The sequence below is a fragment of the Sorex fumeus genome, unplaced genomic scaffold, assembly GCF_029834395.1.
Source record: "Sorex fumeus unplaced genomic scaffold, SorFum_2.1 ptg000081l, whole genome shotgun sequence".
NCBI classification, from domain to species: domain Eukaryota; kingdom Metazoa; phylum Chordata; class Mammalia; order Eulipotyphla; family Soricidae; genus Sorex; species Sorex fumeus.
Window position 1 is genome coordinate 14,439,550 of NW_026606138.1, and position 14,234 is coordinate 14,453,783.

The following is a 14,234-nucleotide window of genomic DNA, read 5'->3' on the forward strand; positions in this document are numbered from 1 at the left end:
GCTGGTGTGCTAGTCAGGGAATGGGCGTAGTGCTGCACCTGCAGGGAGCCACGGGCTGGCGCCAGGCCCCCTCAGGTCTCCTGTTGAATGCCACACTTGCAGGATGACATTGATCTCTTTCCCTTGTCGGCCAGGTATCCTATGACATGGATGGCTTCTGTGAAAGGAACCGGGATGTGCTCTTTATGGATCTGATTGAGCTTATGCAGAGTAGCGAGCTGTAAGTATGTTTGACCCTAAGTGACATGGGACGTAGATTGGACCATATGTGCAGTGGAAGAATTGGTATATAGCATTTGTGTGATCTGTATTTTGTGTCTTTTGAATGGTTACATCTGTTGGTACCTTGGCTATCAGTGGTCTGCTTGGTTTCTCAAAGGATCTTTTCTCCTAGCCAGAGTGATAATACAATAGGTAGGGCACTTGCCCTACTATGGTCAACCCAAATTCGTTCCCTGGCATTCCATATGGTCCCCCCAGCCCGCCAGGAGTTAATACCTGAGCACAGAGCCAGGAGTTACTCCTGAGCACTTCCAAATGTGGCCCAAAAACAAAGGGAACTTCTTTTTTCCCCAAGTTCAGCCTCCACCCACCAATGCCAGGTGCTTTCTGTATGCCTGTAGGGCCCCTGACTTGGTCACCTCCAACAGGATTTTTTAATTTTTTTAACATTTTTTTTCCCAATTTTCCCCTTACACTTAATATAAACTCTGTGGTTTACAAAGTTGTTCATGATGATTTGTTACTGGCATTCAGTATTTCAACACTAATATTACCACCATTACACCCTCACTCAACCATTATCTCCAATTTTCTCAATCACCCCTTAAGCCTGCCCCTATCTAACAGGATTTACTCTCTTGTGGAGACCTGAGTACTTGGGGCTGAGTTGGAATGGCTGTGCACACCGAGAGTACAATAGTCTGACTCTGTCACACTTTGTTCTTGGAGCATCAGTCATAGAATTCTCCGTGCTCCCTCAAGTCCTTAAAATGGCTAATGGCTTAGCAAGACTGAGTTAACCTGACTCTCTGGCACACTGAGAAAATGACTTGAGGTGTGTGGAAGAGGCAGTTGGCAGTGACTGGGCGGCTTCCAAGCCCCGGTTCGCCTTTCCCTGTCTCATCTCAGCTCTCAGGGTAGAAGCAGTAAGGATGTCTCTTTGGCAAGTTGCGGGCGGCCCAGGGACAGCCCTGCGAGCCTTTCCTCCTCTCTCCCTGCAAGATCGCTCTGTCCTGGAGCTGACTGTGGTGCGGCTGCTCCACAGACTCAGACACCCAGACAGAGGCACCCCCGATTCTGCCCCAGATTCCACTTTAGAACAGCCTGTAAGTCATAGCTGCCTTTGACGTCTGCTCCTTAAACCATCACGGTTCCTTTCCTTCACCCACAGTGATTGATGATTCTGTAAGCAAAGCCAAACAGCAGTGCAGTCCAGGCTGACCCTCTTCAGGCCCTCGTCGGAAGTCGGTCGTTCCGCTCCATTGAAGTCTCTTTCCTCTCCCTTTCCTGCACTTCCTTTCACCCGCACTCCTTGCTGCAGAGACTAACACACCGTCTGTTTGCTCTTCTCTGCGAGCATCAGGGAAGCCACAGAATCCTGGCTGGAATTTGGGGCCTGCCAGATGCAGACAGACAGTCAGAACACTCGGAGCGTCTCTCTACATAGAATCTTTGCTAGGGAGGCACTGTGATTTGCTGTACTGTCAGAGATGGTGTCATTCCAGTTACTGCCAGTGACACTCATCGTGCCCGAACTATGATCTCTCTACACAGACGTCTCTCATACAGACACACTCTGTTTGGTAAACATGTTTGCTGCAAAAATCTAGGCTTCTGTCTGGTCATGTTAAAAGTAGATGGCTGGGGAGATGGACCCCAGACACTAGGAAGTATTCAAAACACTGTTTAGGAACAATTGCCTTTGCGTGTCAGGTGACCTCATTTGTATATACCTCTTCATCCATTAGGTATTTACTGGTCACCTACTGTATCCCAAACTTTGGTCTAGACACTGGGACACTAAGATGACTAAGACATTGTTCCTACCTTGTGCCATCGCCAGGCATATGTATAAAGAAATACAAATCTGAGGGCTAGAGCAATAGTTCAGTGGTTAGGACACTTGCCTTGCACACAGCTGACCTGGGTTGATTCGACCTGGGTTGACTCCCCGGTGCCCTGAACCCCACCAGGAGTGATCTCTGACCTCAGAGCCAGGAGTAAGCCCTGAATACCATTGAGTGTAGTCCTAAAATAAAAATAAAACAAACCAAGAAAGAAGTTCAAGATACAACCCACTTAGAAAGATTAGTGAGAAGATTCTTCTTTTCTTTTTTTTGGGGGGGGGGGCATGAGGGGGAACAGGAGGAAGTTGGGCTTTGGCTGACTCCTGGTTCTGCGCTCAGGGATTACTCCTAGTGATGCTTGGGGGACAATATGGGATGCCAAGGATCAAACTCAGGTTGGCCACATGCAAGGGAAGACTCTACTCTTGCCCTGGCCCCTCATGAACAGTGAGAAGTGCAGTAGTGAGCTGTTAACTATTCCACTTGAAACTGCTCATATGTAAGAGGCATTTTTTTCGATTTGGTTTGATTTTTGCTTATGGGGTGGGCGACCTGCTGTTGGCACTTCATGGCCAAAGACTGTCAAAACTGTGACGCATACTTCAGCGTGTACCCTAGCCAGAGCAGTAGTGCGGTGGGGAGCACACTTGCCTTGTGCATGGCCAACCGTGGGTTCTGATCCAACTCCAGATGGGGTTCCCTGAGCCTGCCAGGAATCACCCCAGAGCTCAGAGACCACCGGGAATAGGCCAAAAACAAAACAAACAAAAAGAATATGTGTACCTCAGTCCTACACCCCCAACGAATAATTATCCAGTCTGAACCCCCAGATATCTGCAGTACTGCGGGCCACGACCCCTATGATTTTCTCTTCCTATGTAGTGCCCCGTGCAGGGCCTCTCTCAGGGAAGCAAGTGCCTCACCCCTCAGCCACAGTCACAGCTCACACAGCCTGCTCGCAAATCAAGTTCACTCTGCGCTGAACTCTGCCCAGAGTAGCTGGTGGCCAAGGTTATGTGCTTCTCAAGGCCCTTCTCTTCCCTACTCTCTGCAAAAGCTGGGTGTCTGCCCCCGAGGTGCTTTACTGATTGCTAATCCATCCTTCTCCTTCTTTCCTAGACCCTTCATCAAGTCTTTATTTCCGGAAAATCTGCAAGCAGACAAGAAAGGGCGTCCAACTACTGCTGGTAGCAAAATAAAGGTTGGTTCTGTGTGGGGGAGACTCCTAAGTGGGGCAAGGCTTTCGAAGGGTCGGCGACTGCACTGAGGTGGAGGGAAGTCGGGGGGAAGGATGGAGGATGGAGACGAGGCCCGGCATGATTCAGGGAACCGTTTCCAGGATGCAGAGCTGGTCCATGAGCCAGAATTCCAAAGGGATGTCAAGTGCCTCTTCACTTGCGAGTCAGCAGATGGCCATGGGCTGTGAGAGAAAATGACTCGACGCTCAACTCTGGAGAAATTCATGTTGAGTTATGAGAAACGGGGTGATTCAGGGGCCATGTTTTACATTTCAATGGCGGTCTCCCAGGCCAGAGCCCAAAGGGCTGATAATGGAGCTTGCTGTGCCTGGTTTCAGCAGGCCCTGCAGCCTGTCCTATCCGCAGACTGGAGGTGGGAGTCAGGAGGAATTCTCCCAGCTGCTGTCCAAGGATGTGATGCATTGTGATGCGCTGTGGCCCTCAGTTACACTCCAGACCAAAACTGTCAGATTTCATTGTGGAAAGCTGAGATGCCTATTTCAAAATTACTTCTGGAGTGACAGTACAGTGGGTAGAGCATTTGACTTGCACACAGCTGACCTGGGTTCGATCCCTGGCATGGATCCCTGGCAGCATTGCTGTGGGTCCCCAAAACAAACAAAACAAGCAAAAATATCACTTTTGTTCAGTACTGACTAACATGTTTCCCAGTTATGACTCAGCACGTGATTCACGCAGGGTTCCAGGGTTCGGTCACTTCCGTTGCAGCTCCAGCCCTGACTTGCACCAGCTGGTGCCTGCCAGTGAGTCTCTCTTTACTGCCTTGGCTTCATCTGCAGTGTAGAGCTTTAGTACCCATTTCAGCAGGAGCTGTGCTTACAGTGCTCAATGATCCATCTCAGGGCCAACCCAGGTTCACTCCCCAGGTCTCACATAGAACCCCCAAGTTCCACTAGGAGGATCCCTGAGCACAGATCCAAGAGAAGCCCTATGCATTGCTGGTGTGGCCTAAAAATCAGAAGAAGAATGATAATGGTCCTTGTCAGACATTTATCATGAAACATTGCAAACCCAAATGTGCAGATGCTTCTATTCACTTAGTCACTGTGTAAAGCTGAATGGACAGTCGTATACCCACGTGAGGTCCCCGTGAGCCTCTTCCCCTCCCTTTGTTTCCTTTGTCCCCCAGAATCAGCACAGCCTCCTGCACCTGGTTCTTATTTTCTGTTCTCTGCTCCAGCTCTTTCTGCCGAGGGTCGGGCCCTGGTGAGCTCCTGCAGCTGGCAGAGAGGCACCAACTGTGACCCCCAGCAGGAGCACACCAGGCAGAGGGGTCCCATTTTTGGGGAGGAAGCGGACACCCGCTGGGGGTTAACAGGAGGAAGCAAAGCCTTCAGCTCAGGGCAGGCGGGTATGGCGAGACCCGGAGATGCTGCCTCGGCCCAGGACGAGGATCTCTGAGCAGGGCTGGGAGCAGAGCAGATGCCTCCCGCCGAGGCCCCAGCTGGCGGCGCCCACGTGAAGCTGCCGACGCCTGCTCCCGAGGGCCTGGACACGGCTCAGAGCTGGGCGGGGAGGCCAGTCACAAGACGGTCACATTCCCAGCCAGAGGCCCGTCATCGGGCTGCAGTGACTCACTTTCAAGAGTTCTGGAGCTGAACGGAACTGACTCTATAAAGGGAGGGTGGGGCGGCCGTGGTTTCTCCTCAGGAGACTGAGCCCTGTCTCCTGTCTGTCCTTCCCCACGTGAGGCTGCTGGAGGAACATACAGGGGCATGCCGCCAAGTAGTAGCACATAGGGTCCCCGAGCCCGCCAGGAGTGGTCCCTGAGCACCTCTGGATATGGCTCCAGAACAACAGAGAAAATAAAACCAAAATTTTATGTATCATTGTCCATTCGAATGCACCACGGCCCCTTCAGGGTTCATATGGTATGGGATGATGAGAATGGCTTCTGTGGGGGACCCTAGCCAGAGACCAGAAGCCTGCTGTGCAGGAGAGGGTCTGGGTTTACAATAACTCGCAGTGGCATCTCCGCAGTGCCACAGGCCACCCGTGACTGGCACTGTCCCTCCCTGTGGGAATGAGATCCTCATTTCCTGGGTCTCTTCAGAAGTCCTTGGTGCTATGTATAGAGCCACCTCAGGCTTCTTGTCGCTAAGCGAAGCTGTCCACAGGTTCTCAGGGCTAAGCACTGACCACAGCCTCGAGTTCCTGGAGGGAATTTGTGTTCGAGTGTTGGGTGTTCCATTACTTTCTAGTCATTTAACATTCACAACTGGAGGTGGAGAGTGAGAGGGTCTTGCACACAGCTGACTCAGACCAGGTTATTCCTGGGTGGCAGCAGAATCCGGGCACTCCCAGGATTAATTCCTGAGCACAGAGCCAGGAGTAAGCCTCAAGCACTGCCAGGGATGGTCCCAAAACAAACAAACAAGCCTAAACTATCTCTTGGATTTCACTGATGGAATATTCATCGCCAGAACTTCTCTTACCTTGTTTATAAATACGAATTAGATTCTGATGTGGCTTGTTGAACTGATGGAAGTGAGTCTTGATAGGAAGGGAGACTGAAGGTGACCCCAGCGGAGACCCGCAGAGAGACTCACAGCCCCTTCTTGCCTAACTGCACGTTCTGTGCAGCCTTGGTGAGATTTCTTCACCGCGTGCACCCGTGGGACAGCAGGAGCGTGTGCAGCCAGTGTCCCACATATGCTCTGCTTCACGCTACACCACTGCTGTCTCGCTTCCGAGCACTGGGCAGGAACGCCGGGGAGGCCCACATTCCACTCGCCTCAGCAGCCGTCACTAGCACGTCTTGCTTCGCATGTCCCTGAGCTTTTCTCCAAGGTTTCAGATCTCCCACGCCCTTGGAAACAGGAGTGTCAGCCTGCCAGCGCGTCCCTTCTGCCGGCTTGCGATACTTCTCTGGCTTTGCACACCTCTTGGCTCCCGTTCCTATGCGTAGGTTTCTCACTTCGTGCTGATTTGCTGGGAAGGAGTGCCTGTGTGCCCAGGCCTGCAGAGCACAGGCTCAGAAGTGGGGTGGCGGGGCGTGGGGTTGGGGCATGGCTGCCTTGGTGCCATCTGAGTACCCGGCTGCTTGGGATTTGAAACCTAGCACAGGCCTTGTCAGCTGGACCTCATTGACTTTTGCTACATGATTCCAGTTCCGCTTTGAGAACCCAGTGCACAGGCAGCGGGAGAGAGTCGGGGAGGGGCGGGCGTCACACCTGTCGGGCTCAAGGCTTACTCCTGGCTCTGAGCTCAGGGGTCACTCCTGGCAAGGCTTGGGGTACCATGGAGGATGCTAGGGATGGAATCAGGGTCAGCCGTGGCTAGGCAAGCACCCCATCTCCTTTAACACCTCTCCACCCCCAAGAAAGAGGATTGGATAGTGAATATTGGGGGGAGTGAGGCATGGTGTCCATACCCAGCAGTCTCAGGGCTTACTCCTGTCTCAGGGACTACTTCCGATAGGACCTGGTAACCAGGTGAGGTGCTGGGATCGAGCCCAGGAGGCCCACATGCAAGGCAAGTGCTCGACTCTTTTCACTGCACTCGTTCTTATGGTGAACTCTTATTTTGTGAAGGAGTCAGTTGCCTGCCGCAGCAGAGGACCCTGACCCACACGTTTGTGTGCGGTTGTGTCAGACGGAGGCAAGCCAAGTCACACAGAAAAGATCAAGAAATTCTGAGACTTTGCTGGCTCTCCCTTTCATTTCTATAAATTTTCACCGTTTTAGTAAGGTGGTTCTTTGGTTGTGTAGCCAGGAAGCAGGACGATATTTGATAATTTACCCCCATTTTCCCTTCCTCCCGCAAAAAAATATTTATGGAAGCTGTGTTTTTGCAAAGGTCCTCAGTATCAATAATGGCAAGCTTTCTTTTTTCTCATAGAAAGTATTGGGGATGGGGGATCAGTAGTACAGTAGGCCCCCCAGGAACGATCCCTGAGCACAGAGCCAGGAGTCAGCCCTGAGCACCGCCAGGTGTGGTCCCAAAACAACAACAATAAAATCCTGGCTGGGGGTTGGGGGCATAGCCTGGGAAGGAGCACATGCCTGTGTGGGGCCCTGGATTCAGTCCCTGGCCTGGGACGGTGAAGCTCTGGTGTTCCCCAGCATCTGATAGTCACCCCACAATACCATGGTCCTCCCCCAAAGAAGAAGCATGTGAGGATTTACCCAAGGTTCTATTTCTACTTACCTTACCAAAATGGTCTAGTTGCTTTCAAAGTCAAATCAAAGCTAGTAAAAAAGAAAAAGTAATGTGGAGTTCATGTCCAGTTCAATCACCTTAATCAACGGCTAAACAAATAGCATTACTCCTACACTGTCCACTGTCCACTGTCCTTCCATTGTTCATAGATTTGCTCAAGCGGGCCCAGGAACGTCTCCATTGTGAGACTTGTTTACTGTGTTTGGCATATCGAATACATCATGGGTAGCTTGCCAGGCTCTGCCGTGCAGGCGAGATACTCTCGGTAGCTTGCCAGGCTCTCCAAGAGGGCCAGAGGAATTGAACCCGGGCTGGCCTGGTCGACCGCGTGCAAGGCAAATGCCCTACCCGCTGTGCTATCGCTCTAGCCCACTCCTACATTCAGCAAACTGTCAACTGTCAAACACTGTCCTCCCATTGTTCATCGATTTGCTCGAGCGGGCCCTACATTATTTAAGAAAAAAAAAAGTCAAATCAAAGCCGTTTAAAGAATTAAAATGATCGCAGGGGCAGGAGCGATAGGACAGCAGGGAGGGCATTGGCCTTATGCGTGGCCAACCCAGGTTCAGTCCCCACATCCCATAGAGCCCCCTGAGCACCGCCAGGAGTGATTCCTGTACACAGAGCAGGAGTAAGTCTTGAGCTTGTCACGTGGCCTCCCAAACACAGGCAACAACAACAACAACAAAATCACCACTGTAATGAAAGGGCCTGGGAAATAGCTCCGAGGCCAGGTACATGCTTTGCCCCTGGAGCCGGGGTGGACTTACACCATCTCCAGCACTGCCGGTGGCCCCCAAAGCAAGCCACATGCAGCCGGGGAGTGGGCAGCGCCCTCAGAAAGCGAGTCGACCTGGCAGCCCCCTCCCTCTGAACGACAGCAGAGAGTGCTGGAGGCTCTGCCACTCTCGCGTCTCACTGCGTCTCACAGGCACCCCGGGAAGGTGGAGCTGTGTGGGAAGCTCCAGGCTCTTCTCACGGACAGTGTCTTCCTTCCAGAAACAGGCCAATGACCTCGTGAGCACCCTGATGAAGTGCACCCCTCACTACATCCGCTGCATAAAGCCCAACGAGACCAAGAAGCCCCGAGACTGGGAGGAGAGCAGGTAGGGGTGCGTGAGCCCTGGGGTGCTGGATGGATGCCTCAACCCCTGGCGGGTGTGGGTGTGGGCAGGGTACTGCCTCCCATGCCCTCTGCTGTGTGAAGCCCGGTTTTCTTGTCGTGACTCTCACGAGGCCTCTCTGTTGTCCATTTACTTATTGTCCCTCCTTTGTCCTCTTCTGAGATATTAGCCGCACCGTCAGTTTATAATTAGCCATTTGTGATGTTGATCGTGGCTGGCTGGGGGCCGATGGGCAAGAAAGCAGAAGGAGACAGCAATACTGCAGTGCGGTGTGGTTTCAAAACTGGTTTGCGGCTCTGCATAGAACACAACTCCCCACTAGACACCCACAGGATGTGGCCTCCCGTGCCTGGCTGGAGGCTGAAAGCGAAGGTCCAGTGCAGTGGTTGGAGGGGAAATCATCACTCCTGGGATGCTACGGGCACTCAGAGAGGGTCTGAAAGCACCTGGGGACTGTGGGCGTGCGCCACGACGGGGAGGTGGCAGGGAACACACTGTGTAAGGGGCATCCTTCCCCAACTTTGGGAAGCCCGCCTCCCCCGCCCCCTGCTGCAAGTGACTTACATGTAGTGGGAAGAGAAGACACTGTCGCTTCCCTCTGTCCACCTGGTCCCTTGGGAAGTACTGGGGGAATCTAGGACTGATGAGAGCTTGCTCTGCTTTGAGCCTTGGCCCAGAGCAGACCTCATGACTCACCAGCCCTCGAGGCAGCTCTCAAGCCATACCTGAGTCACTTGATGCACACGGTGTGGGAGATGGTCCGTCACCCGATTTCTCGGAGAGCTGTGGATTCAGACTGGAGCGAGCAGCTGTTCTTGGCAGGAAGGAAAAGCCAGTCCTTAAACCTACCGAGGCTATTCAGGCCCATTGTTCCCCCCACCACCAAGAAGAAGGAGACAGAGAGTGAAGTAAGACAGTTTGTTGAGAGATGGTGAGGAAGGAGAGAATGTGGGTTTCTCCGGGTCAACAGAGCTGAGAGTTTGCACCTCAGGAGGGGATATTCAGGTCACGGCCAGCACGGGGAGGGACCCCTCTTGCCTTTGCAGAGTTGGTTTATAGGTTTCCCCCAGCTCTCCCACGCAGGGCTTTCTACCTAGCTAAGGGTCTGTTTCTATGGCGCTGTCAAGGGGAAGAGCTTTAAACTTTTGGTTTTTGTTTTGTTTGTCATTTTGGGTCACACTGGCGATGCTCAGAGGTTAGTCCTGACTCTGCACTTAAGAATCACTCCCAACTTTCTGGAAAACAATATGGACAGTCCTTCAAAAACTAGAAATTGAGCTTCCATATGACCCCACAATATCTCTTCTGGGACTATGCAAAAAAGGATGCAAAAAAGCACAGTAGAAATGACATCTGCACCTATATGTTCATTGCAGCACTGTTCACAATAGCCAAAATCTGGAAACAACCCAAGTGCCCTACAACAGACGACTGGTTAAAGAAACTTTGGTACATCTACACAATGGAACACTATGCAGCTGTCAGGAAAGATGAAGTCATGAGCTTTGCTTATAAATGGATAGATATAGTGATATCATGTCAAGTGAAATGAGTCAGAAAGAGAGGGACAGACATAGAAGGACTGCACTCAAAACAACATAACATGAAGATGACACCTAAGGATTGTAGATACATAGGACAGAAAGATTACTCTATTGCTGGAGGCCTGCGTCATGAGCAAAGGGGAGAAGGCAGCTGGAGTAGAGAAGGGATCACTAAGAAAATGATGGCTGGAGGAATCAGTCAGGATGGGAGATGTGTGCAGAAAGTAGATAATGGACCAAACATTATAACCTCTCAGTATCTATATTGCAAACCATAATGCCCAAAAGTAGAGAGAGAGTATGAGGAATATTGTCTGCCATGGAGGCAGGGGGAGGGTGGGAAAGGTGGGGGTGTATACCGGAAACAATGGTGGTAGGGAATGTGCACTGGTAGAGGAATGGGTGTTTGATCATTGTGTGATTGTAACCCAAACATGAAAGCATGTAACTATCTCACAGTGATTGAATAAAATTTTAAAAAAAGAAAAACACTCCCGGCTCAGGGATGCTGGGCATTGAACCCGAGTCAGCCATATGCAAGGCAAACATCCTACTCACTGTACTATCACTTTGACCTTGACCCCAAGCTTAAAAGTTGTGGTGTCCACCTTCATGTCCTTATTACAACCCTTTGGTCCTGCTGTAGCTTCTCTCTGGGGTTGGGGTGGGGGGGAGGCTCAGCCCTCGGGGCAAGTGGGGCAGAGCTCAGAGTGCACCCAGCATCTATGCCTGCAGGTGCCTCAGGGCTCGTGACTCCGGCACTTCTTCAAACCCGGATTGGTTTTATTGGGTCCCAGGAATTCGTTGCCAGAACCCCCTCCCCCTTTCTGCCTCTCCCCCACAGCTGCCACTTCAGTTCTGCTGTGCAGGCTGGGGCAGCGCTGCTGGGCGGGGAACCGTGACTCAGTGACAGGACGGGGCGCCTTCCCAAGAAGCTGGTCCCACTGTCACAGGGCTGGGAAGGGAGGAGGCAGGTGGGTGTCCCTTTTCTTAGTGCTGGGAGTAGAACCATGGGCCTCTCTGCCACTGTGCCACCCCAAGCCCTGCCTGCTGGAGGTTTCGGTTTCGGAGACACCTAGCAAAGTCTCTGGATGCAGTATGTGTGAGTGTGAGTTCTCTCTCTCTCTCTCTCTCTCTCTCTCTCTCTCTCTCTCTCTCTCTTTCTCTCTCTCTCTCTTCCCCTCTTCAGAGTAAAGGAGATACCCCCTTTCACAGCACAGTCACTGCAAATGTCATGTCCTTCCCTTTTTTTTTTTCTTTTACAAATTGTGGTTTTTTTTTTTTTTTTTACCATGCCAGTATTTCGGTTTTTTTGTTTAGGGCTGTGCCCAGAGCTTACTCCTGACTCTGCTCAGGGATCACTCCTAGAGATGCTCAGGGCTATGTGGCGCCAAGGATCGAGCCCAGGTCCATTGCATGCAAGGCTAGCGCCCTACCCACTATACTATCGCTCCAGTCATGGTATTACTTAAAAATGGGTGTGGTGACCATGCAGTAGCAAATCATGCGGTGATTTCTTACACGTAGTATGTGATTGATCAAGACTGAGCTCCAGGGGCTAGAGCGATAGCACAGCGGGTAGGGCGTTTGCCTTGCATGCGGCCGACCCGGGTTCGATTCCCAGCATCCCATATGGTCCCCTGAGCACCGCCAGGAGTAACTCCTGAGTGAAGAGCCAGGAGTAACCCCTGTCCATAGCCGCGTGTGACCCTCCCCCCCGCAAAAAAAGACTGAGCTCTAGTAGAAAGCTGCTCTGAGTTAAGATCCTGAATCCTAATGGTCTTCAGCGGGAGACCAAGATTGCTAGTTACCCCCTGAGTGGCACATGCTCATTCAATGGCATATGCTCATCCACCTCCCATCCTGCCAGCACGATCCTCCCCTCCCCCACCCCGCCAGCCCACTCGCACTGGTGCCATCTGCTGTCTGGGCCCTGCTGCCTGTCTGCTGGCATCTGTGGATAACGTCAGGAATACCCAAGAGGACCTGAGTAGGAGAAATCTCCCTCAGCCTGGCGTCACAGGAAAGAAAAGGGTCCTTGTAAAGAAACTGCTGGAGTGCGCTTCATTCTACAAGTCCTCCTTTGCATTTTCACCTTCCTGGTGTGGGCTAAGTCCTTTGTCTCTCCTGCAGCTGGAGTGACGCTTACTTGCACGCGGCTAACCTGAGTTCAGTCCCCAGCACCCCATATGGTTCCCCCCTGAGCCTGCGAGGAGTGAGTCCTGAGCCCCAGTGGGTGTGACCTAAATGCACCACCCCATACTACTGCTGGCGGGGCCAGAGAGATAGTTCAGTGGTGAGGGTTGTGTGTGCTGCATGTGCTGAGACCTGTTTGAACATGGCGTGGGGGTGGCCCTGGTTGTCCCTGGCATCCCTGGATCTGAGCAGCACCACGTCCTCAGCCCTACCATTAAGTCACTGACTGACTCATCTCACCCCCTGCGCACCTCTGGGGAGTCCCCTGCCCTGTCCCGCATCCGCAGTCTGGCTGAGACCAACCCTCCAGCAACCCTGGGTGCTACCCCGCTGCCCGCAGCTTCTGGAACAGCCTCTCGGCTCTCCTTGGGACCCGCAGCCTCAGTGTTCTTACTCCTCCCTTTCCACTCTTCCTGCCAGTCCCCACCCCGCTCCCAGACTTGTGGCCCTCCAGCTAGGATTCCCCTCCTTCCCCCCACCAGGGACTCAAGAACACACAATTGTATTGTTGCTGCAATTGCTGCTGCTTCTTGGTGTTGCCATTAGTGTTTTGATCTTGCATTGTTGCTGTTGTTGTTGCTGTGGGGCAGGGAGGTGGGGTTGTGCGCTGGCGGGGTTGACTTGCCAAGGCCGGGCCTGAAGCCCAGGGTCTCACACGTGCCAGCCATGTGCTGCTGCTGGGCCGCCGAACATGTGTCCTGCCCCCAAGGACGTGGTGTTTTGTAACTGTCCTTGGGGGTCCCCCAGGCCAGGCTCAGGGTACCCGCATGGGCACCCCCAGCTGTACACCCACACGTTGCCCAGGCCTGGCAGAGTTTGTGGTGCCAGGTGGGACTGGTCTGTGGTTCCCGCATGCCAGGCGTGCCCTGCTCCATGCCATCTGCAGCCCAGCAGCTGGTCTAAGCACAGCACTGGCCTGAGGTCAGAGCTGGAAGGAACATAACCTGGTGCTCACCTGTCACCAGCCATTTTTTTTTAAATTTTTTATTAGTGAATCACCGTGAAGTACAGTTACAGACTTACAAACTTTTGTGCTTGCGTTTCAGTCATACAGTGATCAAGTACCCATCCCTCCACCAGTGCCCATTTTCCACCACCAGTGATCCCAGTATTCCTCCCACCACCCCCATCCCGTCCCCTCCACCCCACCCCGCCTCTGTGGCAGGGCATTCCCTTTTGCTCTCTCTCTCTCCTTTTGGGTGTTATAGTTTTGCAATAGAGGTTTTTTGGGGGGTTTTTTGTTTTGTTTTGTTTTGTTTTGCTTTTTGTGTCAGACCTGGCGATGCTCAGGGGTTACTCCTGGCTCATGCAGTCAGGAATTACTCCTGGCAGTGCTTGAGGAACCATATGGTGTGCTGGGAATCGAACCTGAGTCGGCTGCGTGCAAGGCAAATGCCCTACCCGCTGTGCTATCACTCCAGCTCTGCAAAAGAGGTATTGAGTGGCCATCATGTTCAGTCTATAGTCTACTTTCAGCACACATCTCCCATCCCGAGCGTGCCCTCCTAGCACCCTTTACTTGGTGTTTCCTTCTCTATCTGAGCTGCCTTTTCCCTCAGCATGTGAGGCCAGCTTCGAGGCTGTGGAGTAATCCTCCTGGTACTTATCTCTACTATTTTGAGGTATTAGTCTCCCATCCTGTTGCTTTATATTCCACAAATGAGTGCAATCTTTCTATGTCTGTCCCTCTCTTTCTGACTCATTTCGCTTAACATGATACTTTCCATGTATATGAAAATATATAGGGAAAGTATCATGAAAATATATATGGAAAGTATCAAATATACTTTCCACCTACATGAAAATTTCATGACTTCATCTTTTCTAACAGCTGCATAGTATTCCATTGTGTAGATGTATCAAAGTTTCTTTAACCAGTCA

The 14,234-nt window shown here is 52.1% G+C and overlaps 1 protein-coding gene across 1 annotated transcript in view; it reads left to right on the forward strand.

Annotated features, from left to right (window-relative positions):
* MYO1E (myosin IE) overlaps positions 1-14,234 on the forward strand; it is a 190,971-nt gene that overhangs the window by 137,609 nt on the left and 39,128 nt on the right. Inside the window, exons 15-17 of the mRNA XM_056130676.1 lie at positions 135-220; positions 3,189-3,270; positions 8,489-8,595. Coding sequence (XP_055986651.1) covers positions 135-220; positions 3,189-3,270; positions 8,489-8,595 — 275 coding nt within the window. The remainder of the gene's footprint in view (positions 1-134; positions 221-3,188; positions 3,271-8,488; positions 8,596-14,234) is intronic.